Source organism: Betta splendens, chromosome 21 (genome assembly GCF_900634795.4).
Source record: "Betta splendens chromosome 21, fBetSpl5.4, whole genome shotgun sequence".
Classification (NCBI taxonomy): domain Eukaryota; kingdom Metazoa; phylum Chordata; class Actinopteri; order Anabantiformes; family Osphronemidae; genus Betta; species Betta splendens.
In genome coordinates this window covers 7,999,402-8,027,238 of record NC_040899.1, presented here as the reverse complement: position 1 = coordinate 8,027,238, position 27,837 = coordinate 7,999,402, and the positions used below count along the sequence as shown (strand labels likewise).

Genomic DNA, 27,837 nt, shown 5'->3' with positions numbered 1-27,837 from the left:
ACATTTTTTTTACCTTCCTTGTTTTACACACACACACACACACACACACACACACACACACACACACACACACACACACACACACACACTGCTTTTCACTGGCAGAGCCACCCACGAGGAGGAGAAAGGTGAGAGTGCAGTGACACCATAACATTCAAGCTGGTTAAGGACATAAAACAGAGGGAAGTGGCGATTGGGATCATTGATCAATGTTTGAATGCGTGAAGGTGCGTGTGTGTGCGTGCATGTGCGCGTGCATGTGCATGTGCGTCTACGTACTCTGTGTCTGTGTGTTTGATGGCTCAGATTCAGTTGAGAGTCGTCTGGAACAATGCGCACCTGTCGGCTACTGTCACCTTCACCAGATCTGTCCGTGTTGACTGTCAGTGAGCGGCTCGCGCGCGCGGCAGTGCCCAGTTATTACAGGTGCACCCGTCGCCTGTAACAACTGAAAATCAGGACTTGAATTGAAATCCGCAATTATATTGACAATTTGTTTGCATTACTATTTGTTTGCTATTTGTATTACTATTTGTTTGCAACGTCTAATTTCACTTCGAGATCACAGCTTTAAGTTTAAACACTCTTAATAAATAAAGACGTATTAAACCAGACGCGTCTCTTCTCAAACTCGGGGTGGGATTTAAAAAAAAATCGCTCGGCACTTGTCGGCGTGTTCGCCGCTGCTGCGCATGCGCCAGTGGCACTTTCACTACCTGCCACACAATCCTGTATTTCACATGGGGCAAGCGGGACTTATCATTCACTCGCGTAAATGCTGCTGCTGAGTGGTGGTTGACAGTCTCGGGCGACAAGAGGAACACAGGGGCGCGTTTCTTTTTTGTCCCGCTCTCTCCCGCTCGCTAAAGGCGCATCGGTGGCGGTGTCACCATGAAGAAGAAAACATAAGTTGCGCACTATACGGACGCTGCCACTTGTACTTTTGAGAAGATAATCAGCGCTGTGATGAAGAACTGAAGTCTCGTGTAAGTAGGCGACGCGCGAACTGCGGCTGTTGTGAATGTAGAACGAACGCAACCGGCTTTATTGTACTGTTTTCAAAGTTATATATATTTCGGATTCTATTTGAAATCTGCTTTTCTTCCCACACAGCGTGCGTGCGAACATGTCTAAACCGATGGATCACGTCAAACGCCCGATGAACGCTTTCATGGTTTGGTCCAGAGCCCAGCGCAGGAAAATGGCTCAGGAGAACCCGAAAATGCACAACTCCGAGATCAGCAAGCGGCTGGGAGCCGAGTGGAAACTTCTCACCGAGTCCGAGAAGAGGCCGTTCATCGACGAAGCCAAGCGGCTGCGAGCGATGCACATGAAGGAGCACCCAGACTACAAATACCGACCGAGGCGGAAGCCCAAGACGCTGATGAAGAAAGACAAGTTTTCCTTCCCGGTGCCCTACAACCTGGGGGAGCACGACGCGCTCAAAGTCAACGGGCTTTCGGCTGGAGCGCTTTCTGACTCCGTCATTGGGAACCCGGACAAGGCGGCGGCGGCCGCGGCGGCCGCCGCCGCGCGCGTTTTCTTCAACCCGGCCATGTCCACGAACCCCTACTCTTTTTTCGACCTGGGATCCAAGATGACCGAGCTCTCCCCGCCCTCGTTTCCGTACGCGTCCCCGCTGGGCTACCCGCCGGGAGGCGCCACCGCCTTCTCCGGGACCGGCAGCGTGGGCGGCGGGACGCACGCCCACACCCACTCGCACCCGTCCCCGGGAAACCCGGGCTACATGATCCCGTGTAACTGTACGGCGTGGCCCTCAGCGGGACTCCAGCCGCCCTTGGCCTACATCCTGCTGCCCGGCATGGGGAAACCGCAACTCGAACCGTACCCCGCGTACGCCGCGGCGTTATGATAGGACTACTGCGAGAAAGAAAACGAACAAACGCAAACGCTACTCATGCAAGAGTTTTATTATGCATGCACAAACTTGTACATGTGATGAAGTGCTCGTCGTCTCAGATATCACATGTGTTTGTATATTGATTAATGCCTTTATCTAAGGTAATGCTTATTTAGAGAACTCTCTAATCTATTACGACCCAGTCACCGCCTCTCACAACCAGAGGACGCGGAGGACTGAAGGACGGCAGACGTGCACGATTTGAGGGGGGGGGTCAGCAATTTGTGACGACTCGTGCACAGCTTGATTCCTGTCTCGTTGCGAGTTGTACCTGTTGGAACCGAGGGCAGCAGACGCAGTGAGCAGATTGATCACGCGACCACTTCCTCCCACGCAGGCGAGTTTGCTGTAGGCTAATAATTCACGGATCACGGAGGACTGTCAACGTTTTCTCACCCGGACTGACTGTAAATGTGTACAGACCCAAATGACTCTAGTTTATTCGCCCTCCTAGGCTTAGTGTTTGAGACGGGGCCAGGATCCTGCGTATTTAGAAATCCGCTGTATATTTTGAGTTTTTAAACCGTTTTATAGATGTCTGTAATATTTATTGTTTAGTGGAATCTATGGTGACCCAGACAATTTTAAAAAGGACAAGACTAGTTCTGTATTATTTGCACATGAAACGTAGATTATGTAATTTATTTTGAAAGTGATATCTAACTTCAGTGCGTTGCAACTTTCAGGTTTGACTCACCAGACCTTTTTTATTATTATTTTTCTTAAACAGTTAAAAAAAAGAGAAAGAAATCCAGATGGAAGTTCATTCCAGGAGCTGATCATCTTGACCCCCCCCCCCCCCCCCTCACACACACACACACACACACACACACACACTCCTCGTATCATGTGCAGCAGAAAAAAACGTTTTTAACTAACTCTTATGGAATTTGTATGTTTTGTGTTTTCTTTAATCCGTTATGTACTTCAGCCTATTGCTACTGTTCACTTGTTGAGCAAAGGACTACAATAAAGCGTATTCGGATTAAAACGACGGGGAATCGCGGCTGTAAGTTCTTGATGAGACGAACACGATTGTTATCTTTTCTTTTCCTGCTCCTGCTCCTCAGTCCAGGTGAAGTGTAAGGTATCCTCCAAAGGCCGCTTTTGTCCGCGCTTTCAAAGGCATTACTGGGGAAATCTAAATCAGCTCATTGTAATCGGGAGCCAAAACCTTATTTATCACAATTTTAATCGTGAATAGGAAGGAAGATAAAACTGCGCGGTGCACTGAGCTTACTTTTCCCAGGACCGGAGCAGGGAGAGAGGCTCGGGCTGCACAACAGGCTCGTCTTTGAGGCTGAGGTCTTTAAAACGAGCCTCAGATGAGTGCGAGCTCGCGTGTCTGAAACGAAAACCCAGGTATATTTAATATCATCTAAAAGGGACAGACTCTTACCAGACACGCCGATCACCTGTCTTTGGGAGCGCGCGTCCTCGCGTGCGCGCGCATAGCAGGTGTGCGTGTGTGTTTCTCCTTATTGGATCTGTAACGTGTAAAGTGTGTTATTCAAGCAAGCGGCCCCTCCTAGATTACACCGGGAGATTAATTCATAAGGATCAGAGCGATTATGCAAAACTAATTTGGACAGTCCAGGGATAATTATCTCGGTCACGGTTAATTAAACCCTTTCACCGCTATGTTCTCCATTGTAACACCCCGATCACTTCTCTCCACGGAACTTCCTTCTTGGCCCCGAAAATAACGCGCAAGTGACCTTGTGCTGCATTTATGGTCTAGAAAAAAAACTGGGAGCTGTCAAATCTGGTGCTATTTAAACTCTACGTCATCTTAAAATTTCTCTCGAATTTGACCACAGGCCTTTAAATATCTGTTTGATTTATTTAAGTTTTTATAATTATTCTACGTTTATTCTTTCTTTCAAGACAACCACATCAGTAGAACATGTGATCTAAATAGCAAAATGTAAAGGATATTGTTATTTATAATGGATTTTTTTAGGTGTCATACGCTGATCACAGTGCAGAGAAGGTCGTCAGGTCTGTGAAAGAACTTTCATTACGATTTCAGTGGCCATTTCTTTCTCTTTCTTTGGCCTTTTTATTATATTTTTTCTCCAGGAAAAGGGGGAAGAAAGCTGAAAGAACTTTTTTCAACTCTGGGAGCGTTTAGACGGTCGAGAAGGTTTTGTCTGGGAACAAAACGTGGGTTGGGAGGTTTTGTGAGAGTGTTGTTTGTTGAAGTGGAGCTCAGCAAAAGCGGCTGCTTTCTCTCATTGTGATGAAAGCAATCAGTGGTATTTGGAAAACTGTTAGCATTGTGCACTTCTTCTGTGTCCATTGTGGAGGATTTCTTTTCACAAGGTTTTTTTTTCAGCCGATCCAGCTGGCCGGAGTGAATAGCACTGCAATGTGTACACGCTTTGTCCCTCCAAGCCCTTCAAGTAGCCCACATTGAATAGAGTGAGTTGACACTGCATGACAGTGAAACAACATAATAAAAAATACATGAGCGCATGAATAGGAGCAGGCGCATAAATAAATAAAATGGGTGGCCAAAACTGGATAAACTGAATGACAAAACGGTGAAAGGCGAACAAAAAGATATTTAACACGCCAGATTAGCATTAGAATGAAATCTACAAGCCAGAACAATTGATGAATAGGTTTACCGGCCAAGAAAGAAATGGACTAAATGCCTTTTGAATAGATAGCCTATGTTTTTTTTTTCTGTCTAAGACGGGAGATGAATGTTCAAGGTGGAGATGCAACTATGGAAAAAAAAATGGAGAAACTTTTTTTTTGCTGAGAAATGTTTTTAAATCCCTGATTCAAAGAGCCTCGACACACCAGGGGCGATAAAACATAATTCCCATGATGCTATTATGCTAAATATGTAATTCTTGTAAAATAGTTTATTTAAGAAAACCAAATAAATACCCTCAGCAGAAATCATGTCTGTGGCTTTTACACTCAGAGTTTGGACTTTCTTGCACCTTTTTTATCATGCAGTCCTAGTTTTTTTTTTTAAATAAATCTAATGAGTAAACCTTGTTAAAAACAAATTTAAATATAAATATATATAGTAAACACTCCCAAACCAGAGCTGCTCTGAGGAGCTGATTTGTGGGAATAAATCATTGCATGGTGATAAACATCTGGCACTGATTTAGAAAATAAGATGCTGAAGAAAATATACAAAAACGTGCATAAAACCAGTGTTGTTGTTTTTTCTAATTACATAAAAACTTTTCTTAAACGTTTAAAAGGTGCTGTAGCAGCCGTCGCGTCTTCTCCTATGGCATTCAGAGATTAGGAACCTGAATACCTGCTCTTCCTGTTAAAGTGCTCATTGAACGTGAATAATAAACAAAGCAGATAGTTGCAAATTTTATATGAAAGCTTTTTCTATTTATTGTTTGCAAAGAATAGGAACAAATTATTTATTGCAGCATTTTAAAAATCAAAAAAAATGATCAAACCCCTAATCCCAAAAAACTCAGTGAGTCACTGTGTGGATTTAGAAATATATATATAAATATAAATATTCAGAATTTAGCTAATGTTTAATAAAAATCCTACATTTTACTACAAAACCACAAGATTTTAGACGTGGCTGCCTCCTGATTTCATAAGCCTCCGCCTGATGCCCTGATATCATTATGTCTTGGTGTTAAACCCTTTATGTGCCTGTAAGACATTTGTAGAAGTGAGATTAGGCAAATTAACATACATATGTATCGCTGGTTCAAACCGTGTTGACCTTAAAGGGACGTACAATGGCTTTCTCATCCCTAAATCGCCCAGGGCTGCCCCACAAGCATGTGGATTATCACCTGGCTTCAATGGTTTCAGATGGATCATCTTAGTATTTGCTCCAGACATGAATAATACACCAATATCATCTCTTTGAGGATATTTGCCTGTTTGTTTGTGGCCGTCTGCTTCTTTCTCACCTGGCTGTCGTAGCGCGTATGCGCCGTGTACAATGCTGGGAGATGTACAGCCAGAGCTGGCTTCTCTGTGAGGAACCTCAAAGAGTCTGATCACTGACTTCTCCATCTCATTTTAGGCAAATCAAAGTGTGAAAAGTCTCTCCTGAAGCAATATCTCCATCATCAGGTTGGGTCAAGAATGTTTATGGCTGTGTGTCATATTACCTGTAATCTCTGGAGGATGAACTGCAGTATTTCTTACATCTCTATGCTCCCAGGAGGGAAAAAATGCCAAAATTATCTTGCATTGCACCTTTTCCGCAACCTCTCAACGTGGCAAATCAAAGCCTCAAAACCGTACATGTCACTGTGCCCAAGGTCACCAGGAGAAATGAGAAATCTCTGTATACTGTACAGTCCATCCCTATATAAACATGGCACACAGCCTCTGAAGTCTGGCTCTGCTTTTAAGAAGTCCAAGTTTGTTTAATAGTACATAATGCAATAAGTCGATGGACCCCTGCCGGAGTTCAGAGAGGCAACGCTTGAATTAGGTTGGGTGTCGGTAGGTGGAGGCGGCAGACTGGGGGGTAGTTGAGGTAATCATGAGTTTTACAGGTGAGATGAGTGAACTCCACCAGCCCGTCTGGCAAGAACACATTCATTACAATAGCCACAGAGCTCTGCTATTTGTCCTACGTGTTGGTATACATTGTACATCACTCCCACTGAGGCTGGTGAAATCCAACCTTGAGGCGTCGCTGTGTGGAGACACACTGGTCTTGTTTATGTGTGAACATGTGATTGTGTATGTTTGCAATGCGTAACCTTGTTATTGCGTCAAGGAGGTCTGATGCTTCTTTAGCATCTCAAGAAACTGGTGGTTATTTTATTATCTTCATATGTGCGTTTTTATAAAATAGCTTTTTCACATAATTGCTGTTTTCTCATGCAGTGTGTGTTCGCGGAGGATTTTGGACACATCACAAATAAATAATCCTAAAGAGAAATAAATATGTGTTACTCAAACCATCAGCCCATAAATCATAGGAAACATAACACATGCTGCTTCTGTCGCCATGAATCCTCAGTTAAATGTTACCAGTTAAGGATTTTGCCCTCACTCTTACGTCGAATAAATAAATATTTGAAGATAAATTTTAAAAAGAATGTGACTTAGAAACTGAATGCCTCCACTACAGTTCACCAATAAGGATAAATGAGGTAAACAAAAATGAACTGACAACAAAACAAGGTAAAATGTTTGTTCACTTACGTCATTTAAGTTAAAAGTATTTCGGTAATAAAGTAAATTAAATACCATAGATATTCCACAGGTCTGAAGAATATATCTTTGACAACTGGAAACATAGTCCCAGTTTTATAAATGCTAGGGTGAAGGTGTGTGTGGTGTTAGAGTGTGAATCAGGAGCTGAGCTGAGAGATGCCTCTGCTGACGACAGCCCGTCCGACTCTAAAGCTCCCACTGCTGTCTGAAGGAACTCACTGCACCGGCGCCTCCACACTCACATTCACTCATATAAGAGCCATTATGTTATGAGCCATGCTCAGACACTACAAAAGGTCTGAGACTGTGCGATTTTAGAATAAACACGTTGAAACTTTAGGATAAACACAACAAGTACAGATGTTGTGGGCCGACTCCATCAAATGTTTGACAAGATTAGACTTTCTTAAAAGACCCTATAGCTGCTAGGTAGTCACTGAAATCATTAAGTTAATAACCCAAAACAGGAGGCATGGGATTATTCTATGAATCCATCAATAAATTAGAATAATGTCACTGAGCAGCCTTTAAAAATGTTCTTTAAACTGACATGACATTTTTTGTTCCATTTCCAAATGACCGCTGGCAGAGATTGCTGGCTCTCATATTAATTCTCAGGTTTTCAAGGGAAAAAAAATATATCTATCTTGAGTAGAAATAATGAAGTTGAAGAGCTGATGCCCCGAGGAGCAGTCACAAAGAATTATATCTTTCTATAACACAGGACACAGGCGAAAGATAAGTACCTGTCAGTTGGCATACTCTCTGCTACATGTGCCTATCAATAAAAGAGATTATTTTCCCCAGTTATTACAACAAAGATCTGGGGGGCTCGAAGATTGCACCTTTAATGAGAAGGAATGATTCCCTCCTGCACACTGCGAGTGAGTGAGCTGTAATGCCATCAATTTCCCCCCCTCTCTCTCTCTCTCTCTCTCTCTCGTGCTCTCTCGATTTTTACAAGAACTTATTAAAATGAAATATTGCCAGCATTAATTCACAGGGATTATTTATTACATTTTAACAGGATTATGGTGTGCAAAGCTTGATTTGGGATTCACACCCTGCATTGTGATATCGTGCTTTAGCAGTGGAATTCTGCAGACTTGTTGTAATTAACAGTGGCAAAATAGATCATTTCCAAATGATATGTGTCTCCATAACTAATCTCGGTGTATTGAAATGTTGGGATCCTGAGGAATGCGTTGGGCGGCTGGAGACTTGGGTTTTGCTGGTGCCGTCTGGCAGCAGCTCCTGTTGAGCGCATGCAGTAGCTGTTTAGCGCCGCACGTGCTAGAGCATCAGGTGTGGCGCTCGTTCATCACCGAACATCACTGATGCTTTACGTTGTTCTTCCACACGCACTTGTGCAGCCGTAGCGTGACGTCTATGTGGTCGTTCCGGCATAAAGAACCCAGGCACCTGGGTGACAGCTGGGACGTCACTGGCGGCGGGCACCTTATCATGTCGAGCAGAAAAGCCGACGTTTGCAGAACGCGCCTTTAATCTCGAAACGTGGCGTCTTGGTGAAACGTGCCATTAGTTATACTGATGAAGGAGCATGACTTCATACCTTAATTGGGAAGTAATGTGAAGGTCCTCAGAACAAATCTATTATGAATGGTCCCATGAGACATCACACGCAGGGGTCCTTCAGACACCCTGTACTGTTTAGCCGCATCATTATGCTGTGCCTAGTCATATTGTGTCGAGGAAATGTTCCATCTTCTTTGTTACCACATAAAGGGGCTACATTGAAGGTAATGGCTTTTGAACATAGTATTTATACTGTCTTTGTTTGCTTGTGTGTAGGATGAAAATGGGCCCATAAAAGGATGTGAAATAGGGAAAGCAATCAAAAGTCTGGCCTTCACTCTCACTGTGCTGCTAACAAAAATGTTACAAGGCTAGGAGCTGCAGACGCGCAGACGTCTTTGCCTGGCTCGCTCTCTCCTTTGAGCCCTTAAGAGGTCTTCCTTTCTAAACGTTCCCTTCATTATTCCGCCGTGTCGGATACTTGGTTTTATTCGCGTCCCTCTCCTGCGGAGCCGACGGGCGTCCGAGTTACCGGCAGCAATTAAAAGTGCTAGCAAGAACGCGGAGCCGCGGCAGCACATGTGGCGGAGACGGAGGTAGGGGTTGAAGGGGGTGGGTGGGGGGGGATCTGGATCTTTCAGCGCGTTAATTCAACCACATTACAGTAGTTTGCATGAAAAATAAAGTGGGTCAAGTGGAACAGTGGCCTTTGACAGGCCTTTTCAACCAGGAGTGAACCCTGGGAATAGCAGCGGGTTTTTTTTTTTTTTTTGCCTCCTCAAAGGAATGGCGCCTATACAAATCCACACAAGGGACACAAACCAACTTGAGCGTCTACAGGCAAAGCTCTGCACTTTGATATTAGCGCAGGCAGGTGTAAAAATATATCTAACGCAGAGCAATAATAAGAGATTTATGTATGTAGGGCGGCAAAAGAGGCGCCGTGCCGGTGCCTGGTGCTGTCAGCTTTATTTTCCTGTTGCGTCATTCACTGTGCCAGCGCACACAGCAGCCAAATATGGCAGCGGCTTCTATTCCGTACCACGTGCCTCGTGATCCCTTGTCAAGCAGAAAGGATGTCTGAGCACCATGAATTGTTGGATGTTTGTATGTATATGTAGGAAAAAAAATGAGTAAACAAGTTGAAATAGTTCCCCCCTTAATTTGATGCACAATGAATCCTGACAGCTAATTCAGCTGGTGCAGACGCCGGATCCAGTGTCACATGTCAGGTCCTTTCCAGTCGGATAAATCAGCGCGGTTAGCGGGCAGCTAGCGCCGCCGCCAAGCTAACGCCGCCGCTCCTGTAATATTACCGCCCCCCCCTGACCCCGGCTAACCTTTTACCTGTACACTCAATGCGCTCAGAGGTGATAAAAGATCACCGGTGAATGGAGCGTGTGTAATGTTGCAGCCGGCGGCGCTCGCGGAGGTAACACGAACACTTGGAAGCGACATCGAGACCGGGCTTTTTGTGCCTGCTAAATTGCTGGACGGCTCCAGGGCTGACATTTAAAACATAACATCACCAAACAAAAACACATTAAAGGAGAAAGGCTGAGCAGGGGGCTGCGAGCGAAACCTGAAATTCAAGTTTTGGCGACGGCGACTGACCCAAATTTCCTGCCCCTTCTTCTCCTTAACATGCTTCTGCAAGCCCGGGCCCTGGGGTGACATATCCCTTACACAGGGATTGCCAGTGCATTTACATAGCATGGTTAATGAGAGATCAACACCAGGAAAGCGCCTTCAATATAAAGCTTTCTTGTAAAAATAATGAGCGAGCGATTGATCCATACTCAAACAAGCCGGTTTGCTGAGTTAATACCAAAGGCAGATTATAGCCGGTGCCAAAAGTGCCCTGGCGTGCGACGCCTTTTGCTTAGAGGGTCCCCAAACTTGTCATCACATTAGCACATGGTCAAGGAGTACATCCTGCCACTCTCATAATCTGCTTTCCTGCACAATTAGCCTTCTATAATAAGGCAGCTGCCTGACAGCCGCCAGGGAGAAAAGAAGAAAACCACTGAGTTTCGCATAGGTTGGACGGATCGCTTGCTGCCACTGAAATGTAGACGCGGAGGTGATTCTCTCTCCAGCTCATCACCTGCCGTCGCTCCTCATATTAGGTCTGAACGTCGGGACAACATGGAGGCTTGCTCCTCTTTATTGCGCCAAGCATCAAGCACTTTGATGAAGCCAGACAATGGGGAGGGGGCGAGGGAGAGGGAGGGAGAGAGAGAGACAACCCCACGGCCAGGGTTGATGTGTTTCACTACAGAAAATCAGAGGGAATCGGATGCTGAGGGGAGCAGAATGGCAGAGGACGGCAAGTTTTCTGAATAAAATAATAGATAATTTCATTTGGACAAAGGCGAGGAAACTATGGGCAGGAGAACAAAATAGCAGGAAGGATGGAGAAGGGAAGGGTTTTGAAAAGAATAAGAAGAATTCAGTGCTGCTTCTTGCAAGGAAAAAGAAAAAAAAAACATTGATGACACCCGGTTCCATTCTTCCGCTCTCCCCTTTCTCTGCTCCTCGCCTCGCAGCACGGCGGGCTAAGCTGGGAGCTGTAATGTCATTAAATTGCAAATGCTTTTTTTTCATTTCCGACACACACTGTTTACTTATCTGGCAAAAACATATGTTGGAAGGAATCCGTTAAATTCTGCCCATTGCCTTGGGTGAAAGTGCAATAGAAACGGGCCCACTGAGCTCCTTCTGTCGTCTCCTTTTAGCACTTTGCCTTATCTACAAGGCTGCTTAGCAGCAAACTGGCGAGTTCAATGAAAAATGAAGATACAGTGCAAGATTAGGGAAGAACAGTGAGGGGAGAAATGCTTGGAGAGAGGGTCATCCCATTGCAAATGATTTCACTCCTCTCCATCTGCATAAATGACTATTTTTAAGGCATCTCCAGCGTCTGTATATTTTTCTCACTCTGCCACACATTTAATTTCACGCCCCGTGTTCTGAATATGCTTAAATGCATATCTCTGATGCACCTTTAAGCCAGAGGAAAGAGGATGGGGGGAGTGGGGAGGGTAAGAAAGCAAAATTAAAGATAAAATGGTGTGATTTGCACTACAAGTCTATTACTTTATGGCATTTACATATAGTTTACCTCTGCAATTCCAAGATTTTTTTTCTGCCCACTTCCTATCAGTATTTGGGCTTGTATAAATATGTATAAATCTTTGTTGAGAAAAAATAGAATTCCTCGCACTGCACTGGAAAGTTTGAAGGGTGCACTTTCTTGCTTCAACTTCTCCCCCGTGCTGCCGCGAGGCTGTCAGCACATCTGCTGGGGGTGCTCTCCCCCCGGCACGCCCCGACAAAGGCGCCGGCTCCGAGCGCTCCGTGGCCCGCCGTCCCCGGATCCGCCCTCCCCTGCGTGCACGCGGGCGGAGGAGCGGGATCCCGGGTCAAGGCTGGGCCGTGGCGAAAGGTGGACGCGGGCGAGGAGCCGCGTCCTCGTCGAACAAGCGGGCGAATTGAGCTGTGTGAAGAACCCCCCCCCACCAGGCCACCTCCCAGCCCCCCGCGTGTGTCGGCGGGGACAATAACGCAAACAGCAGCCCGGGCTCCTGCACATGCCGCCGTCATGCTATCAGGTGGACGCGTTGTTCGACAGTGGCGAGGAAGTTGGAGCTGCGAGCGGAGAACCCGCCCCCCACAGCACAGTGGAAGACGGCTGTGGATCGCCCTGGGAATGAAAAGGAGAGAGAGGGAGGCTATTCAGAGCACGATTCCCTTCCCTCATTGTCTGCCCGCTTAGATTTGAATACGCTCAGTCAAAGCAGACGAGGAAAATGCTTCAGCCCCTCGCATTGTTGGCTTTCTCTCTCTTCTTTTCTATTTGCAATTAAATGCATTTCAAATGGAACAACTGTACAGAAAGCATTTGTGATAAGAAGGAATTCCATTGCCTTTAACCTCTTTTGTAATGGCTTTGCAATTTTTGAGTACTCTTATTATGGGGAATGCACAATCAAAACATATCTTTGAATAGAAAATGCCACACAACTTAAGTATTGCTTCATTGAAAATTAAATTGCATTTAAAAATCATTTCTAGTCCTCTGTGTTCCCCGTGTTCTAAGCCAATCTCGGTGTTTGTGCTCGGCGGCTTTGTGGGTGACATTGTGTCTTGACAGGACCCTTGTGTCCTGAGCGGTAACATACACGTTGGTCCTAAGCATGGGATGAGATCAGTCAATTAGAATTAATGTCATCTGGTCATTTGCGGCTAAACACCCTCCACACGCATTGTGTTCGCTTTGTGTGCAAAGCATCAACTGCAAAACCAATCTCATCCTCCAGACATGAATTTTTGAAGGATTTGAACGCTGTAAATAACTCCAAACCCTCTCTTACGAGGTTTACCCCTGGAGCACTTTGTAACTTATCAGGGCTGCCTTGTGCCTCCTCTAATGCTTGCATTATGCTCAAATGTAAATCTGTAAGCTGCCAGAGAGGTGGGCGGGAATCACTGAAGAAAGAATCACTGAAGGGTCTAGCCAATATTCCGATTGGGGCATAGCAAAATAAACAGTATAGTTTTGTTTTTTAGAAGCCGGCTGAATAAAAATACACCACATCACACTGTAATATCCACAGACAATTGTTGTTCATAGTCTCACACAATTGCAGAGATTGTAGCGTAATTAATTCACACTTTCAAAGGGTTTGACAAAGTTTAGAGGGTCGAGAGTTTTCATTTTTAAAATGCCAGCACTGTTATGAAAGGAAACTCTGATATGTGCTGAGTAAATGACGCCCAGGGGTCTGTTTTGTATTTCTAATTTCCATCTCTAATAGTACAAGAGCCTGATTAGTAATTAGGACAGGCCCGTTTAAACGCATGTAATGAGCATTATAGGTTTCCCATATACTGTGCACTTCATCCTGATTAAAGCGGATAGCATCTGCAGCGATTTGAACGCGTGTTGACCTTTAATGGCAATTAATCTGGAAAACAGTTCATGCTGCTTGTCCTTGAATTGGCTTTATAGTGTAAAAGTATATCACCAGAATCTGTAAAATAATTGACCTCGAGCGTGTTTCAAAGCGCAACTATTAATCTTATTTTCCACAGAGTAATTTGATCAGTTTGCTAGAAAAGTGGGTTACACAAGTACAAACTAGTGCAGAGGGATATGTAGCCCCTAGATAATAATTTAGAGATGGATAGGAGTCTTAAAGAGGATTAAAACTCTATGCAGGCTGCTCATTTCACATGGCTGCATACCACCTAGTCCACTGTATATGCTGTCAGTCACCGCTTGGCATGGTTGAGATTTAAAATGGTGACAGTTAAAGTACAAAGATGTCCAATCCCAGACTATTTCATGGCGTATTTGGTGGAGCATCCTGAAGGAAATGCAGACGGTTAGGGGCCGTCATTCCAGCGGACGAGGAGCGGCAGGAACGGCAACACTGCCCCCCTGCTATTGTTCTCAGACACTGCACGCGGCCCGTGCGGCATCGGCTGCCTGGGTCGGGGTTGCAGGCGAAGCTGCAGTGTTTTACAGCCGCTGTTTAAGGTCGCACGTGGGTCCTCGTGTGGTAAAATGACAAAGGGCCACAGCTGAAATTCACATCAGTGCGTATGAACGTATAGTATTGAAAAAAACTTTGTCCTGTTTTACAATGTGATGCATATTAGAAAGTTCATATCAGTGTCATGAATAGTTGCAGTAATGGAGAAGTGATTGACTTTTATATTAGTCTGATGTGATTAAAGCACTACTTGTATTAATTTAAGATTTAATATTACACACAAATCTCCCTTTTAAGTATAATCTTATTGTCACTTGGGAATCCCGTGTTTTATCCAAGATGTTACGTGACCTGTGCTCCATCCTTCTTCAGCCTCCACATTGTTTGAACACGGACGGGTAAAATACTTTAGACTTGGTAAGTGCCCTAAAAGTCTAATATGAATATGAAAAAGGAATCCCCGAAGCCCAGCAGAGGCCGTGGAGAGGCTCGTCAGCCCACAAACAACACAATGCCAAACACAAACACGCACAAACGCTTCAATTAGTTGCTTCTTACCAGTTTCTATGGCGCTGAGCTCTGTTCGGCGTAAATGCGGCTGAAGTAGCTGCAATTGAGGATTTTTAAAAGCCTTTTATTATTTGGCCACCACGGGCTCCTGTTAAACAGATGCAGAGTGTCGGGTGCAATGTGCTCACAGCTGTCAAGCGAATGGATGCATTTCTCCGTCCACGTTGTGAAAGGTAGATCATTTCACCAATGAATAATCGCTCCCTCGTCCGATTCCCTTTGAAAGACCATTACCACCACGGCTTCATTTGTCCTGCTCCAAAGATGCATTATGGACTAATAGGCACATTCTTCTGTTCAACCTGAGAACTGACAGTCGACGGAGCATTAGGCTTTGGAAAAACTAAGTGATATGCAAATCAATGCTCATTCCTGCCTTTGTTTCCTGTAATGATTACGAGTCCTCCTTGTCTCTTTTAAATTGTCCCAGGTAATATTGCAAACATTATTTTCTGAATTTCTCAAATGAGGGGTTAAAAAGTTGCAGTTTAAATGTATATTTGAAAACGATCAGGTTATTAAGAGCATTATATTCACCCTGCATGCCATTATATGCTTATTTCCCATAGCTCTCTGGCTCCATCCTGTGTTTTAGGACGAATAATGGATTTTGTTTGTTTACACATTTTGAAGGTTGTGAGTGTGGATGCAGGTAATGTCCAGTATTTGATTGAAATAGAAGAATCTGAACATCTGACAGAAAATCCATGACAATGAGGATGAGTTACGTGAGGATTACAGGCCACTGCTGCGTTTAATGCTTTAATGTACTGTAGGATTTGTCTAATGGCTGCAGGGCAGTGCTGCTGTAATTCTTTCTATGACACCTTCTTGTAATGTCCTGCTCGAACTCTAAAGTGTTAAAGAATCTTCACTATAAAATGTGTGTAAAAAGTACATTTTCACAATTTAATAATTTTTTAGTATGTTGTATTTGTCTAATAGAAAGTCAATCTAATAAACCTGTCAAATCCAAGAAGTAAATGTTAGATTAAAGTTTTGGCCTTGAAAGAAATACACACACACACACACACACACACACACACACACACACACACCCTATAACGCGATGTCTTTTACACCGTGTGTGATTTCATCTCGTCATCTTTCATTTAACTTTGTTTCTTTGTAGTGTGTTTCTCATGTTTGTCTTTTCCGGAACACAACAATCCACGGATCCGGTGAACAATAAAACGAAGGTTGTGCGTTTTGTGCGTCTCGTCGCTCCTTTCCCCGTCGCTCGCATGCTCGCACACTTTCTGACGTGAACGAATGTGAAATCATTTCTATAGAGACATTCCATTTGGCCTCCACGACTTGGACTCACTAATCCTCTTGTGTGCAGTGAACCTCAGAGGACCAGTTGTGTAAAGGACTCAGTGGTCACGTAGTTTTCTCATGTTTACTCTACGTCTGCTCTTACTGCAGACTCACATTTATCAGAACTCACTTCTTTGGAGGTGTTTTGGACTAATTTTGCCACTGACACATTTTCAGGATCATAGTAAATATAACGATTTAGAAAGAATCAAAAGGACTTGATGTGGTGATTTCCAGTTCGTGTTGGTCCTTTGCATTTACTGTATGTCGGTACCTTTACTGTAGCTCACGCTCCCATGACTTGTACGTTAACAAAGCTTTATTGTGTCCCTGCATGTGGACGAATGCACTGCTAACAGTCACATGTCGGGCTGCTGGAATGCATCAGGAGTGTAGGTCAAAAGATGCAAATCTCAGCATCAGGGCTTCAGCTCATTTGAAGGTGGGGGGTTTCAGCCTTGGGACAAAGGCTGAACACAGAAGGTTTAACTAGTATTTCTAAGGGTCAGATAAACAAATGATATCAACCTGATAAAATCATACTCATCTAGTGATCATTTGCAGCATCATTTAAGTAGAATGAATGAATCTGTACCTATGAATTTGATGTCATGAAATGTAATATATCTGTTTATACTGTAAGTAGATGTCTTTATTATGTAGCGTGTCTTCTGCTTTAAATCAATGGATTTCTTTTTTTTATTTGATTAGTCACATGAAATCCAGTCAGAGTTTCATCTTGACTCCAGTCATAAAGAACAGAGGGTTCTTTTGCCTCTGGACTGTTTTTGTGGCTTAGACACTTTTCAGGGAATCTGGAATTTAATCTCCGTGTTTCAAATGTGGGTTTGATTTGATAATTCCATTGTTGTTCTTGCGGTTATTGTTGCGTCATGCGCCGCAGATGCGTCAGCTGAGACGTAAAGTTAGATCTACGGCACGGAGCACTTTGCCCCGACCCGACAAATAAAAAGCTTCATAAAAAGGGGGTTTTTGATGTGAAAGTGATTAAAGCGATTAGCCTCCAGTGAACGTTTACACAATGGACCCAGAGCAGGGTACACGCCTGCAGATCCACTCACATGTTTGTGTTTTTAATTCATGCGTAATTCATGTTTTTTCATTAATGTCTGGTTCATACATCAGTGTTATTTTGAAGTTTGTATTTGAACAAATGTCCGTATACGTAGCCTGACAATCTGCTCTGCTTCAGGCAAATCCAAAGTCGAGGCTTTTTTAAAATTCTGAGTGGGAAATTAGGCACAAAGTGTCTGTACAAAGTGTCTATACAACGTTTGTCCCCTTTGGCAGTTTCTTGGTATTTATCCATATCTTAGTCCGGCTCACAGCTCTGCTGTCAGGTGATCATCACAAGACCCGTGGCTTAATCCTCCCCATTCTACAAAAGCAGGAAGAGAAATTAGAGGCTTTCTCTTGATGTGCATGTAACCAACTGGAACACAGCGTTATTTGGCTCTAAGTGCTGTTTACACAGATGTTGACGTTATCGCTAAATTTAATTTGAAGGTACACAGCGGGGGGCCGTGGCTGAGGGAGATTCCACACTCCTCTGGGGGAACTAATTGGCGGTTTAACTGCAGAAAGTTGATCTCCGAACTGATTCGTTTCACCGCCGACCGGAGGAAACAAACAGGTGGAACATGAGGCGCGTGCTGGCGCTCGGTGCGCTTTGTCTCCTCGCCTGGCCGGAACCCGCCGGGGCTCAGTTTCCCCGCGTGTGCTGCACCGTGGACGGGATCCTGTCCAAGCGGTGCTGCCCGGCTCTGGGCGCCGATCCGGCCGACGTGTGCGGGGTCCTGTCGGGCAGAGGGAGCTGCTCCGCCGTCCGCGTCGACACCAAACCCTGGAGCGGACCCTACAGCCTGAGAAACGTCGACGACCGGGAGCGGTGGCCCACCAAGTTCTTCAACCAGACCTGCAGGTGCACAGGTGAGTGCGGGGCAGCGCTGGGATGCTGAGGCGGAGACTCCACTGGATGCGGAGCATCTACGTGACGTTTCCTGTGAGGTGACGTCACTCCTCATTCCGTGTCGCAGGTAATTTCGCCGGCTACAACTGTGGTCAGTGCAAGTTCGGCTGGACCGGGACCGACTGCGACCAGAGGAGAGCGCCCGTGGTGCGGAAGAACATTCACGCCCTGACGCCAGCGGAGCTCCAGGAGTTCCTGAGCGTTCTGGACCGGGCCAAAACCACCATTCACCCGGACTATGTCATTGCCACGCAGCACTGGCTGGGGCTCCTGGGTCCCAACGGAACCAGCCCTCAGATCGCCAACATCTCCATCTACGACTTCTTTGTGTGGCAACATTACTACTCAGTCCGAGACACTCTGCTGGGTAAATGATGCGGTTGGTTATTATCCATAGGAAGAACAGATTTGATCTGATCATCATTTTACAGTTTTACAAATATCCTTGAAATAAATTTATTTTATTCCTCGGCCGATAAAAGCTGTAAATATACACATTACCAGTAGTTCAAAGTGGAACCTAACTCGTTTGTGTGATTTTTATCATTTGTATACTTTGTAACTGTGCATCATATAATTTCCCTGCAGGTCCAGGTCGTCCATTCAAAGCCATTGATTTCTCCCACAAAGGGCCGGCCTTCATCACCTGGCACAGGTATCACCTCCTGAGCCTGGAGAGAGAGCTGCAGGTGCATACGAGTAACGCTTTTCATTTCATATTTATTTTTAATGAGTAACAACGAGGTGAATACATTTCTGCTGTAATTACGTTCCTAAAGGCCAAAGGGTGGTGCTGCGACTTCCTAATGCTTAAGGAGCGTGTACTGTTCTGTAACCTTTAGTTGAATCTTATTCTGGAGGAAAACATGCTGCCCCTTTACATAATTATTATTATTAATACAATAATCCAATATGTATAATTTTTTAGAATGGGTTTTGACTTTTTAATGCAAAATCTCATGGTAGCATGATCCTGGAGACCTCTTTCTGTTGCAACCGTACATATTAGCAAAACTGAGTGTCTTGACATGTTCTGCTGAGCAAAATCAAGATATCTGCTCCCAGCGCGAACCAAGTCCGATCTCTATGTTCCCGCAGAGGCTGACTGGCAACGAGAACTTCGCCATCCCTTACTGGAACTTCGCCACGGGGCAGCGGGAGTGTGACGTGTGCACCGACTCCCTGCTGGGCGGCCGAAACCCAGACAACCCCTCGCTGATCAGCAGCCAGTCCAGGTTCTCCAGATGGGGGGTGGTGTGTAACAGGTGAGGGGGGCATCAGGGCCCAGTACGTGCGACCAGGGGGAAACCCATTCATTTGGCTTTGACTCCCTCTCTCTTCCAGTCTGGACGACTACAACCGCCTGGTGACGCTCTGCAACGGCACCAATGAGGGGTTCATTCAAAGGGGCGCGATAGAGAGCAGCAGCATGTCCATGCCCACCATGAACGACGTGAGAAGCTGCCTCGGCATCAGGAACTTTGACAGCCCTCCCTATTTTACCAACTCCTCCTTTAGTTTCAGGTACGGCTGCGTGTTGTTTCACAGGACACGCGTCGGACCAGCGCGTTGCACTAACAAACACTGCGCTTCCTGCAGAAACGCTCTGGAAGGATATGAAAAGCCGGACGGAGAACTGGACGACTCGGTCAACAACCTCCACAACCTGGTCCACTCCATGCTCAACGGAACCAGCGCCCTGTCCCACTCCGCTGCCAACGACCCCATCTTTCTGGTGCGATCGGGCACTTTCCTCACTTTGTGCCACTTTGGAGTCGTTCCCTTCTTAAAAAACTCACAACTTCCTCTTTGCTTTGCTTCGCAGGTGCTTCACGCGTTCACCGACGCCATTTTTGACGAATGGATGAGGAGGTTTGTTCCGTCCAACGCCACCTTCCCAGATGAGATGGCCCCGATCGGTCACAACAGGAACTACAACATGGTTCCCTTCTTCCCACCCGTCACCAATGAGGAGCTGTATATTAGGTCTGAGCAGCTGGGATACTCCTACGCCATTTCACTTGATGGTGAGAGACACCGGAGCAAAAACCGCATATTGATTTTCTTAAGGCTGAGAACGAGTTTGGGCCTTTTGAGAATATGTTTACGTTATTATTTTAAGTTTAAGGTGTCGGTTCCTGCTGAGTAGAGTCACAGACTCATCCAACCTGTCAAATGTGACTCATTATTATATGAAACAAGCTATTTTAAAGTCTGAACGTTCTCCGCCTGTGACTCCTGCTTGCAGATGCCGACGGTGGGCCGTCCGTGTTCGTGCTGGGCTCCACTCTGGGGGGGGTCTTCGTCGGGCTCCTGGTGCTGCTTCTTATCTTCGTGCTCTACCTGCGTCAGCGGAGAAACAGAGGCTTTGAGCCCCTGATAAAAGCCGACTTCACCAATAGGAAGTACACAGACGAAGCCTAGGTTTCACCAACACATTCGCTCAATCAGGCAAGCGAATCCTGTACAGTCAAGCAATGAGGTGTCCACGTCCTCATTATTAATTTACACAAAGAATCATCGGAATAAATAGTGAGCGTCGTGTGAAATCAAAATAAATGTTTACTTAAACTGAGGTTATACATTTTAGTCAACTTTTAAATATGTGCCCTAACATTCAGCATTTTAGTGATATATTTTTAAGAGTCATCACAAATGCAAATTAATTGGAATGTTTTTAATAAATATTTATTCTCAAGAACAGTAAGAAAACACAAATGCAATCGTCTGAATTGCACTGAAAAGTCAGTAAGGCAAGTTTGCTCGTCCAACTCAGCGTCTCCCGCTTCGTGTGAAGTCGCATTCAAACTCCCGACAAGCGTCACCTCATCAATGCACCGATCGTAAAAAAAGGCTGACTTCTAGTAATTTCTGCTCGCTCTGTTTTTCAGATCATTTGTCTGACCAGATGTATTTTTCAAAGTTTTATTGCAAAAATATTACCATTAAAGGTTCAATGATACAAAACATAAAAAGGGCATCCTGTAAGATCATTAGTCCTAATAAAGAATCCTCCTTCAGCGACACACACGACAGGGTTGGTTTCTTGCGACGGGAACGCAGACGCGGACTTGGAGTATAATATAGAAAAGCCCAGCAAACATTCATGATGTGCTGCGTGATGAGTGTCTGACACAGGCTAATTCTGCGGCGCCGTAAGCTGAGCTGGCCTGATGGTTATGGAGCCGACGGGCTCTCAGAACAGTGGACGTGCACACAGGCTGGTTTTGTCCGCCCCCCTCAGCGGTGCCAGGCCTCTCACATTCTCTGTAAGTACGCTCTACTGAGGAGCGCCAGCGGAGCGTTCAGCCCTGTCCGGTCTCCACAGATTCTCATTTCACAGGTGACTGTGGTCGGCTTCAAGCCTGTCGCCGCCGCAGACATGACCGTTCGAGCTTTGAAGATAAATTTAGGAAGCCTTTCTTTGCATTTCCTCTTCCCGCTGTGCTGTTTTCTCTTTATAATTCCCAAACATTCCACATAAGTGCGGCTATAATTTGTTTTTGCGACTGTGTTTTAGCCCAATTGCTGCGATGCTCAGCGCGATGACTACTTATTCCAAACACTGAGAGCAGAATAAGCCTCGACTAATAAGTCACATGTACAATATACTCCTGTAAATGGAATTCCAGTATCTTATGTTTTTCCCAAAATAAAATACTAAAAAAAACAATTCTGATTTAGTATAAGGTTTTCAGCAGCACAGGACGTTCTCCATTGATGGTGGTTCTGTATTTAATGAATGGGGTTGTACACAAAGCAGAGGTCCGGGGTGTGATTCCTGGATAAGGCTTCATATTGTCACCAGAGTGTGTTTAACATCTTTGTCACTGGATCGTGTTAGTGAGCAGCTTTGTATGCAGGTCAACGATTAACAAGTTGTATATGACCCCTCGCTGAATGGAGAAATAAGCACCTAGAGGCAGAAAGCAGAGAATGCGTTTGTAGCCCATCGCTTGACGACATGAAGCCCACGGCGACGATACGAAGCCACCACCGCCTCAACACCGCGGTTATCGCCTCCATGTGACTTCACCACAACACGTGCTGTTCACGCCTGCATCCGAGCCTGAGAAACCGGCATGATATGAGGATATAGTGCAGATAATAAACGCGTTTGCAAATAATATTAGAAAAAAAAAATGCGGATATGTCAATCAAACTGTGAGCACAGGGAGGCCGCTGGACAGTTTTAGTGGATACGCACGAGCCGAGCGGATCCACAATCCAGCTTCTCAATGTCACGGCTGTTATTATAATCCATGACGTGAAGATATCGATGAAAACATGACAGTTTTCATCAAAAATCAATAAATGGCACGTAACTTAGTGAACACACCAATTTTATGAAATTTAGATTTTTTTTTAAATTATCCTTCGTTGTAAAATATAATATTAATCATATATTTCTTGTAATGTGCCTCTTTTAGGTGCATCTAATAACCACATTTTCACAAAAAACGCATAAAATAACCCCAAAACAAAGTGCGTGTTAGATTTGACCACATGAGGACCTACATTAACACCTGCCATATGTGCAGGAAATACTTTTTTCAGTCTCTGAGGCAGAGTTTGTTGGGTTGGACCGACTTCAGCGTCCGATGGTGAAGTGATGCCACCGAATATCAAGTGTTAGATGGCACTGCATGATCTTTGGGAAAGTGGGGGGGGGGGGGGGGGGGGGGGGTAATGCGTGGCCGCCCTCTTCTACGGAGCTGCTCCAGCCTGGGCACCGTCTGCAGGACTGTAGCTCCGATCTGCCTCCATACAAAAAAAAAAAACAGAATGCAAAAAAAAAAGGGAAGAAGAATCTCTGTGTTCATGTTCAGCCCATTCCTCCAGCATTATCTCCCCTGTTGGTGCAGTGCCAGGGCTGACAGGGCCAGCACGGTGAGCAGGGTCACGGAGGGGGCGTGGCCCGGGGCCGAGGCCTCCGCGGGCCCGCTCCGGTCCGCCTTCACCACCGGGGCTTCGCTGATGGCGCCGTCCGCGTCCGTGGGACACGCCTCTGTGCAGCCGCTGCCGCTACCGGAGCCGCTGCCCTCGTCGCCTGCACGAGGAGACGCACTGAGGCACTGCAGCGGCGTAACGAACAAACAGTGGGGATACGGGTAAAGACGCTTACTTGAGTCTTGGAAGTAGATGTCGTTCCCGTTGTAGGCGTTCCTCAGCTTGTTGGTCATCACCCTCAGGGCCATGATCTGCTGGCGGATGAAGGTGTCGGGGCGAGTGATGTCCACCCCAACCTCGGGGTTGTTCATCTGATTGGTCAGGCCGTCCTTCTGAACCTCGGGGAAGTACCTGTAGGTTGAACGCAGCACAGGTAAAATGAGCCTGAGCACCGAAAGCACAAGAAGGAGGGTGGATTCACGGCCTGGGCTCATAATCACACGCCCTGTAGCTGATGAGAGACACCACAGCCTCCGCAGGTTTTCATTCAACGCTTCACAGCCGGTCTTTGAGGACAAAACAGTTTTGGCGTAATGAACGTTTGACCCGGGAAATGTTCTGACATATTTCTCCAGGGAGGAGGTGTCAGCCGCCCGCTCCCCTGCTTGATAAATAAGCAGGAGGCTTTACACCCGTTTAACAGCCATAAACTCAGGTCACTGCAGCTAATATACACGTCTGGAACGTCTGCACGTTTCAAGGGGACGCTTCCACCGATGACTAGGCCAAATATCGCTTCCCCGCCGAGGTCATACGGACGGAAACCATGCACGCTGAACATTGTGCTGACGTGATGAATCATACAGTGGCAGCACAAAGCAGCAACTGAGTCCCTAGCAGTGGCTGCAGGCATCTGTGGTCATGCAAATATTCATTAGACTTGAGAATGAATCAGGTCAAGATTAGCAACGGGGGGAAGAAAACCACAAAGTGCTGAAAGAAACAAACAGCTTTAAAGGAAATATGAGTTCCTGAGACGTGTCCCATTTGTGGAGCAGCTGCAGTAAACCACAGTGGACGAATCCAAGGCTCATGCACAGGTTCAGGCAGCGAAAGTAAATAATCCGGTTCCTAATTCTGGGATCAGACTGATTAACATCAAGCCCGTTGGCGTGCGACCTTTGGTACCGGCCCTCGATGACCCCGCTGCCCTCACCGGCCCCTGGCGTGTCCGTTCCAACACTCCTCCTCGCTGGCGTTGGCGGCCGTCACTCTGTCCTCCGCACACATGGACTCGGGGAGGATGGACCAGAACTTCTTGGACGACTTTAGCTTCTCTTTAATGTCGACCACCTGCAAAGCAGAAGGCAATGAATACAGCTGTTACAGGACAAGAGCACATGAAGTTGGGCACATTACAGTATTATGTAGCTCATAAATATATTATGTTCATTGAAGACATCATTTTCCCCCGAGCGAAAGGAAATGAAACAGACAACATGCAGTCTGACACCAACCGGCCCACGCGCCCACTGGATTCTCTTACTTCCAGCCTTAAAGCAGCACGACTGTTACTCGTTCCCACATATCACTGTAAATAAAGTACAGCCACTGACATCTGCAGTGTACAGTAAACAGGAGGCGAAGTACTGTAGTAAGTGTGCGTTTTGCACGCGACTCCGTCATTTGTGAAGTGCTTATGAAACTGCCCCACGCGCTCTTATTACCCCCCCCCCCCCCCCCCCCATCTCATCTAAAGGATTATAAACCACACAACTCGACCCGGAGGCGCGTTCAACCCCGACTCCCGGAAGAAACCGGTCGCCTCTAATTTTCCCTCCGCGGTCGACAATTAAAGCTTTGCGTCGCGACGGGCTGCGACCGCGCCGGCTCGCAGCGATAATTTCGGCTTGAATGTCAGGTGTGAATGCGCCTTTGCATCGCGGCCATGTGACACAGTCAGATATCGCTCCCCGGCTCGAGCCTGTTGAACGCAGATCTTTAATCAAACACACAGAATTTGACATATTTCGCCGGGGCTGAGGGGGAACGCCTGATAGCAGCAGCTTGGCCCCATTATCTTTTTCCGTCTGACTTGCTGTTGGCTTACGTGAAATTGTGGTGAACCTGAGCAGAACATGAAAGGTGCTGTACTGACTGTGTGACGCTGCTGTAGGCCCTGACACTGCTTTTGATGTGTTAATCCTGTCACACTGATGCCAAAGCACTTCAGCAGCTCTGACGCTGCCCAGAGGGTCAAAGCTGCACTCGACGCACAGAGATTGACTGGCAATGTTTGACTAAACCGCACACATTAACTTTAGTTTCACGTGTGAGAGATCCGCACTTTTCTCGGCATCCGCCGGCGCTGACCTGACTGGGGAAAAGGTGGCACCTGGGAAAAACCCACATTCTCACTCTGCAAACGCTTAATTGGCGCCTCAATTAACCGTGTCACTGCTGAAAGGTGATAAACTGCTCACTTCCAATTAGACAAGCATACAGCGGGAAGAAGAGATGACTGACGGCGCGTTAAACGCTCGCCGATGTGCGCTATTGACACATGAAGCTGTGATTAAGTAAATGCATGTTAAATGTTCCCGTTTCAACCATTAACAACAAACTTAAATCTCTGAAACGACGCTCTAATGTTCATCCACTGTGAGTGAAACAAAATCAGCTAAAACTACTTTAAATGGGTGATGGTTGCACAAGTAAAGTTTCAGAAGAAGACGGAAGGTTGTGGCTTTGACAATAAATGTGTCTGTGGGAGAAGTCTGGCTCTCACTTCACTGAACACGGCCAATGAATAAATAATGCGCCTGCAACCTGCCAGAATGGCCACTAGATGGCAGTGTGGCTCTGGAGAACCGGGGCTGAAGGCGTCCACAAACGAGACAGACGGGAGATTCACAACTGAAAAAGCCATTATGTTTCTACTACAGTTCCATATAAAACGTCACCTTCACATGTACAGCAGAGCACAGTGAGCGACCGCACATGATTCTCCATGGAAACAGATCCGGGGCCAGTGGGACGGTTAATGACGACGCGACGAGGCCTCGAATGTGACGCGTTGAATCAGAGCTCCGCGCTCGCGGACCCAACGCCTCCCTTAAACAGACTAGGATCGATTATTAAAAAGACTATTACGCCTCCGCTTTGTTTCCAGTGACGCCTCAGCAGATCGCTCGTGGCGATGCGCGATAGCTGCGCTGATGCCTGATGACGTTAAAGGTTGCGTTAGCGCGTGATACCTATAGATGTGTAATGAGGGCTGGCACGGCGGCGTTTACGCGCTGCCTGTGGACGCCATTATTATTTATGTACATTAGATTTTCCCCTTCACAGGATTTTAACAACAGGTCGAGTCGAGCAGGCGACGCACATGCACTTCGATACCACAGCAGGTTTTTGATTGATATGAATTGATTAATTATTGGCTAGGCTGCTTTTGCCTTGGTCCCCATCTGTTTAGTGCTTCACATTGTACGCATTGCATGTTTTTTTTAGATCGTGTTAATTTTTCCCCAGATGGTAGATTGTCGTGGACAGGATGCTTCATTTAAGGCACTGGGGGTTTCAGTTCGGTGTCTCGTTCAATAACACTCGACTGTGCGTGGTGGAAACCAGTGTTCCTCCTGCAGCCAGTTGTTAGACATTACTGGAGTAAACGGGGAATCTGAATCTGTGGATTTCTGTTCTCAGCAGCGCATTCGTCCACACTTGTTGTCCTAATTAGTATTTACAGCGACAAGCCGCGCGCTCGTGTGGACCTGCCGCCTCTGCCAGGTTTATTGTAATGGGAGAACACAGTGAGAGACGCAGTTTGAGCGGTTCGAAGCAGCGCAGACGCTCGGCCGACAAACAGGCTTTTTTGGACACACGCTGGAAACGAAACGAAAAACTGATAAATTATAGCATTTTGGACGATTTCTTCTTTTAAGAGTAAACAGACCTGAGGAGAATTAAACTGCGGCAGCCCCCTCTCCTCACCTTTTCCTGCTTCCTGTCATGGAGCATCTATTACAGTACTTCATTGTGCTTCTGTCTTCCTGCTCCTCTTTCTTTGCTCTTCCTTCTGTACCTCAGTCCTAAGTAAAAGTGGAGGTTTCGTGGAGAGCTGACCTGCAGCCTCAGACCACACTTTCTATTCCAAGAAGCCTTGTGAATGAAGCCCGTGGACTCTGGGTTCCCACGTGCGCCGTGGGCTCAGTCATCTGTGCTGCCCCCGTCGCTTCCTCTTACACGTTTCCTCCACACATTCGTGGTGTACGAAGCGCCGGGATTTAAATGACCTGAAGGACATGGCCGTTGTTATTTATTACACGCCAAACATACGAGACAGGACATTGAGAAAGAAAAGACAAAACAGCCGTGAACCGAAGCCTGATTGGAGTAAACAACGCTGAAGAGCAGCCTGTGAGGTATTAAAGTCCACGTGGTGAAACGCCACAGATGAAACGTGTCCAAACATCCGGGGCTTCGACCGCGCGACGTCTGCTCGCCGTGAAACGCGGCCGGTTTGCTCGCGCGAACAAACAAGCGGGAAATGTTGACAGAGGATAATTATTTCCAAAAAAAACAACAACATGAACGGCTGCGATAATGGCGCCAGCGCGCCCAAAGCCTGTTTACAGACACTCAAAGTATTTCTTACAATATTTATCGTCCTGTCGCGTTTTGGCGCGCGGGCGCGCGCGGCTCAGTGCGCGGGAGCGGGCCCGGTCGCGTGGAGGCGCCAGCTGCGTCCCGCCTTTCAGCGCTTCGACCGGTGCGTTCTCTGATGCCCTTGCCTATTCTCAGATCAAACGCTGACGCGTCACCCGGCTTTGAAGCCGCAGTCGCACTCCTGGCAGCGGCACAATGTGTGTGTGTGTGTGGGGGGGGGCTTATCTGGCCGTAGGATGATGCCTGGCCGTGTT

The 27,837-nt window shown here is 46.3% G+C and overlaps 3 protein-coding genes across 5 annotated transcripts in view; 2 read left to right on the top strand and 1 right to left on the bottom strand.

Moving 5' to 3' along the window:
* Positions 1 to 56: 56 nt before the first annotated feature.
* On the top strand, positions 57 to 9,416 carry sox21b (SRY-box transcription factor 21b). Its single transcript, XM_029136984.3, has 2 exons — positions 57 to 986; positions 1,114 to 9,416. The coding sequence occupies exon 2, from the start codon at positions 1,127 to 1,129 to the stop codon at positions 1,871 to 1,873; it is 747 nt and encodes a 248-aa protein (XP_028992817.1). The 5' UTR covers positions 57 to 986; positions 1,114 to 1,126; the 3' UTR covers positions 1,874 to 9,416.
* A 7,679-nt stretch (positions 9,417 to 17,095) lies between these two features.
* dct (dopachrome tautomerase) lies at positions 17,096 to 20,604 on the top strand. 2 transcript variants are annotated; one of them, XM_029136678.3, is made up of 8 exons: positions 17,157 to 17,982; positions 18,090 to 18,389; positions 18,611 to 18,711; positions 19,121 to 19,287; positions 19,367 to 19,546; positions 19,622 to 19,757; positions 19,848 to 20,049; positions 20,271 to 20,604. In XM_029136678.3, the coding sequence occupies exons 1-8, from the start codon at positions 17,694 to 17,696 to the stop codon at positions 20,444 to 20,446; spliced, it is 1,551 nt and encodes a 516-aa protein (XP_028992511.1). In that variant the 5' UTR covers positions 17,157 to 17,693; the 3' UTR covers positions 20,447 to 20,604. The 2 variants fall into 2 exon arrangements, with proteins under 2 accessions (XP_028992510.1, XP_028992511.1); XM_029136677.3 differs by having other exon boundaries at positions 17,096 to 17,982; positions 19,622 to 20,049.
* An 80-nt stretch (positions 20,605 to 20,684) lies between these two features.
* The window catches only part of LOC114847192 (glypican-6-like), a 54,235-nt gene continuing 47,082 nt past the window's right edge, over positions 20,685 to 27,837 (bottom strand). For both annotated transcript variants that reach the window (XM_029136674.3, XM_029136675.3), the window contains 3 exons: positions 24,129 to 24,265; positions 23,148 to 23,323; positions 20,685 to 23,072 (listed from right to left, as the gene is read on the bottom strand). In XM_029136674.3, coding sequence (XP_028992507.1) covers positions 22,867 to 23,072; positions 23,148 to 23,323; positions 24,129 to 24,265 — 519 coding nt within the window. In that variant the 3' untranslated portion in view covers positions 20,685 to 22,866. The remainder of the gene's footprint in view (positions 23,073 to 23,147; positions 23,324 to 24,128; positions 24,266 to 27,837) is intronic.

What these genes read in the sequence shown, in the direction of transcription:
- dct (XM_029136677.3), top strand. Translation starts at nt 17,694, where the DNA reads ATGAGGCGCGTGCTGGCGCTCGGTGCGCTTTGTCTCCTCGCCTGGCCG. An exon ending in CCAGACCTGCAGGTGCACAG is followed by an intron (nt 17,983 to 18,089) that starts GTGAGTGCGGGG and finishes TCCGTGTCGCAG; the next exon opens with GTAATTTCGCCGGCTACAAC. An exon ending in CTACGCCATTTCACTTGATG is followed by an intron (nt 20,050 to 20,270) that starts GTGAGAGACACC and finishes TCCTGCTTGCAG; the next exon opens with ATGCCGACGGTGGGCCGTCC.
- sox21b (XM_029136984.3), top strand. Translation starts at nt 1,127, where the DNA reads ATGTCTAAACCGATGGATCACGTCAAACGCCCGATGAACGCTTTCATG.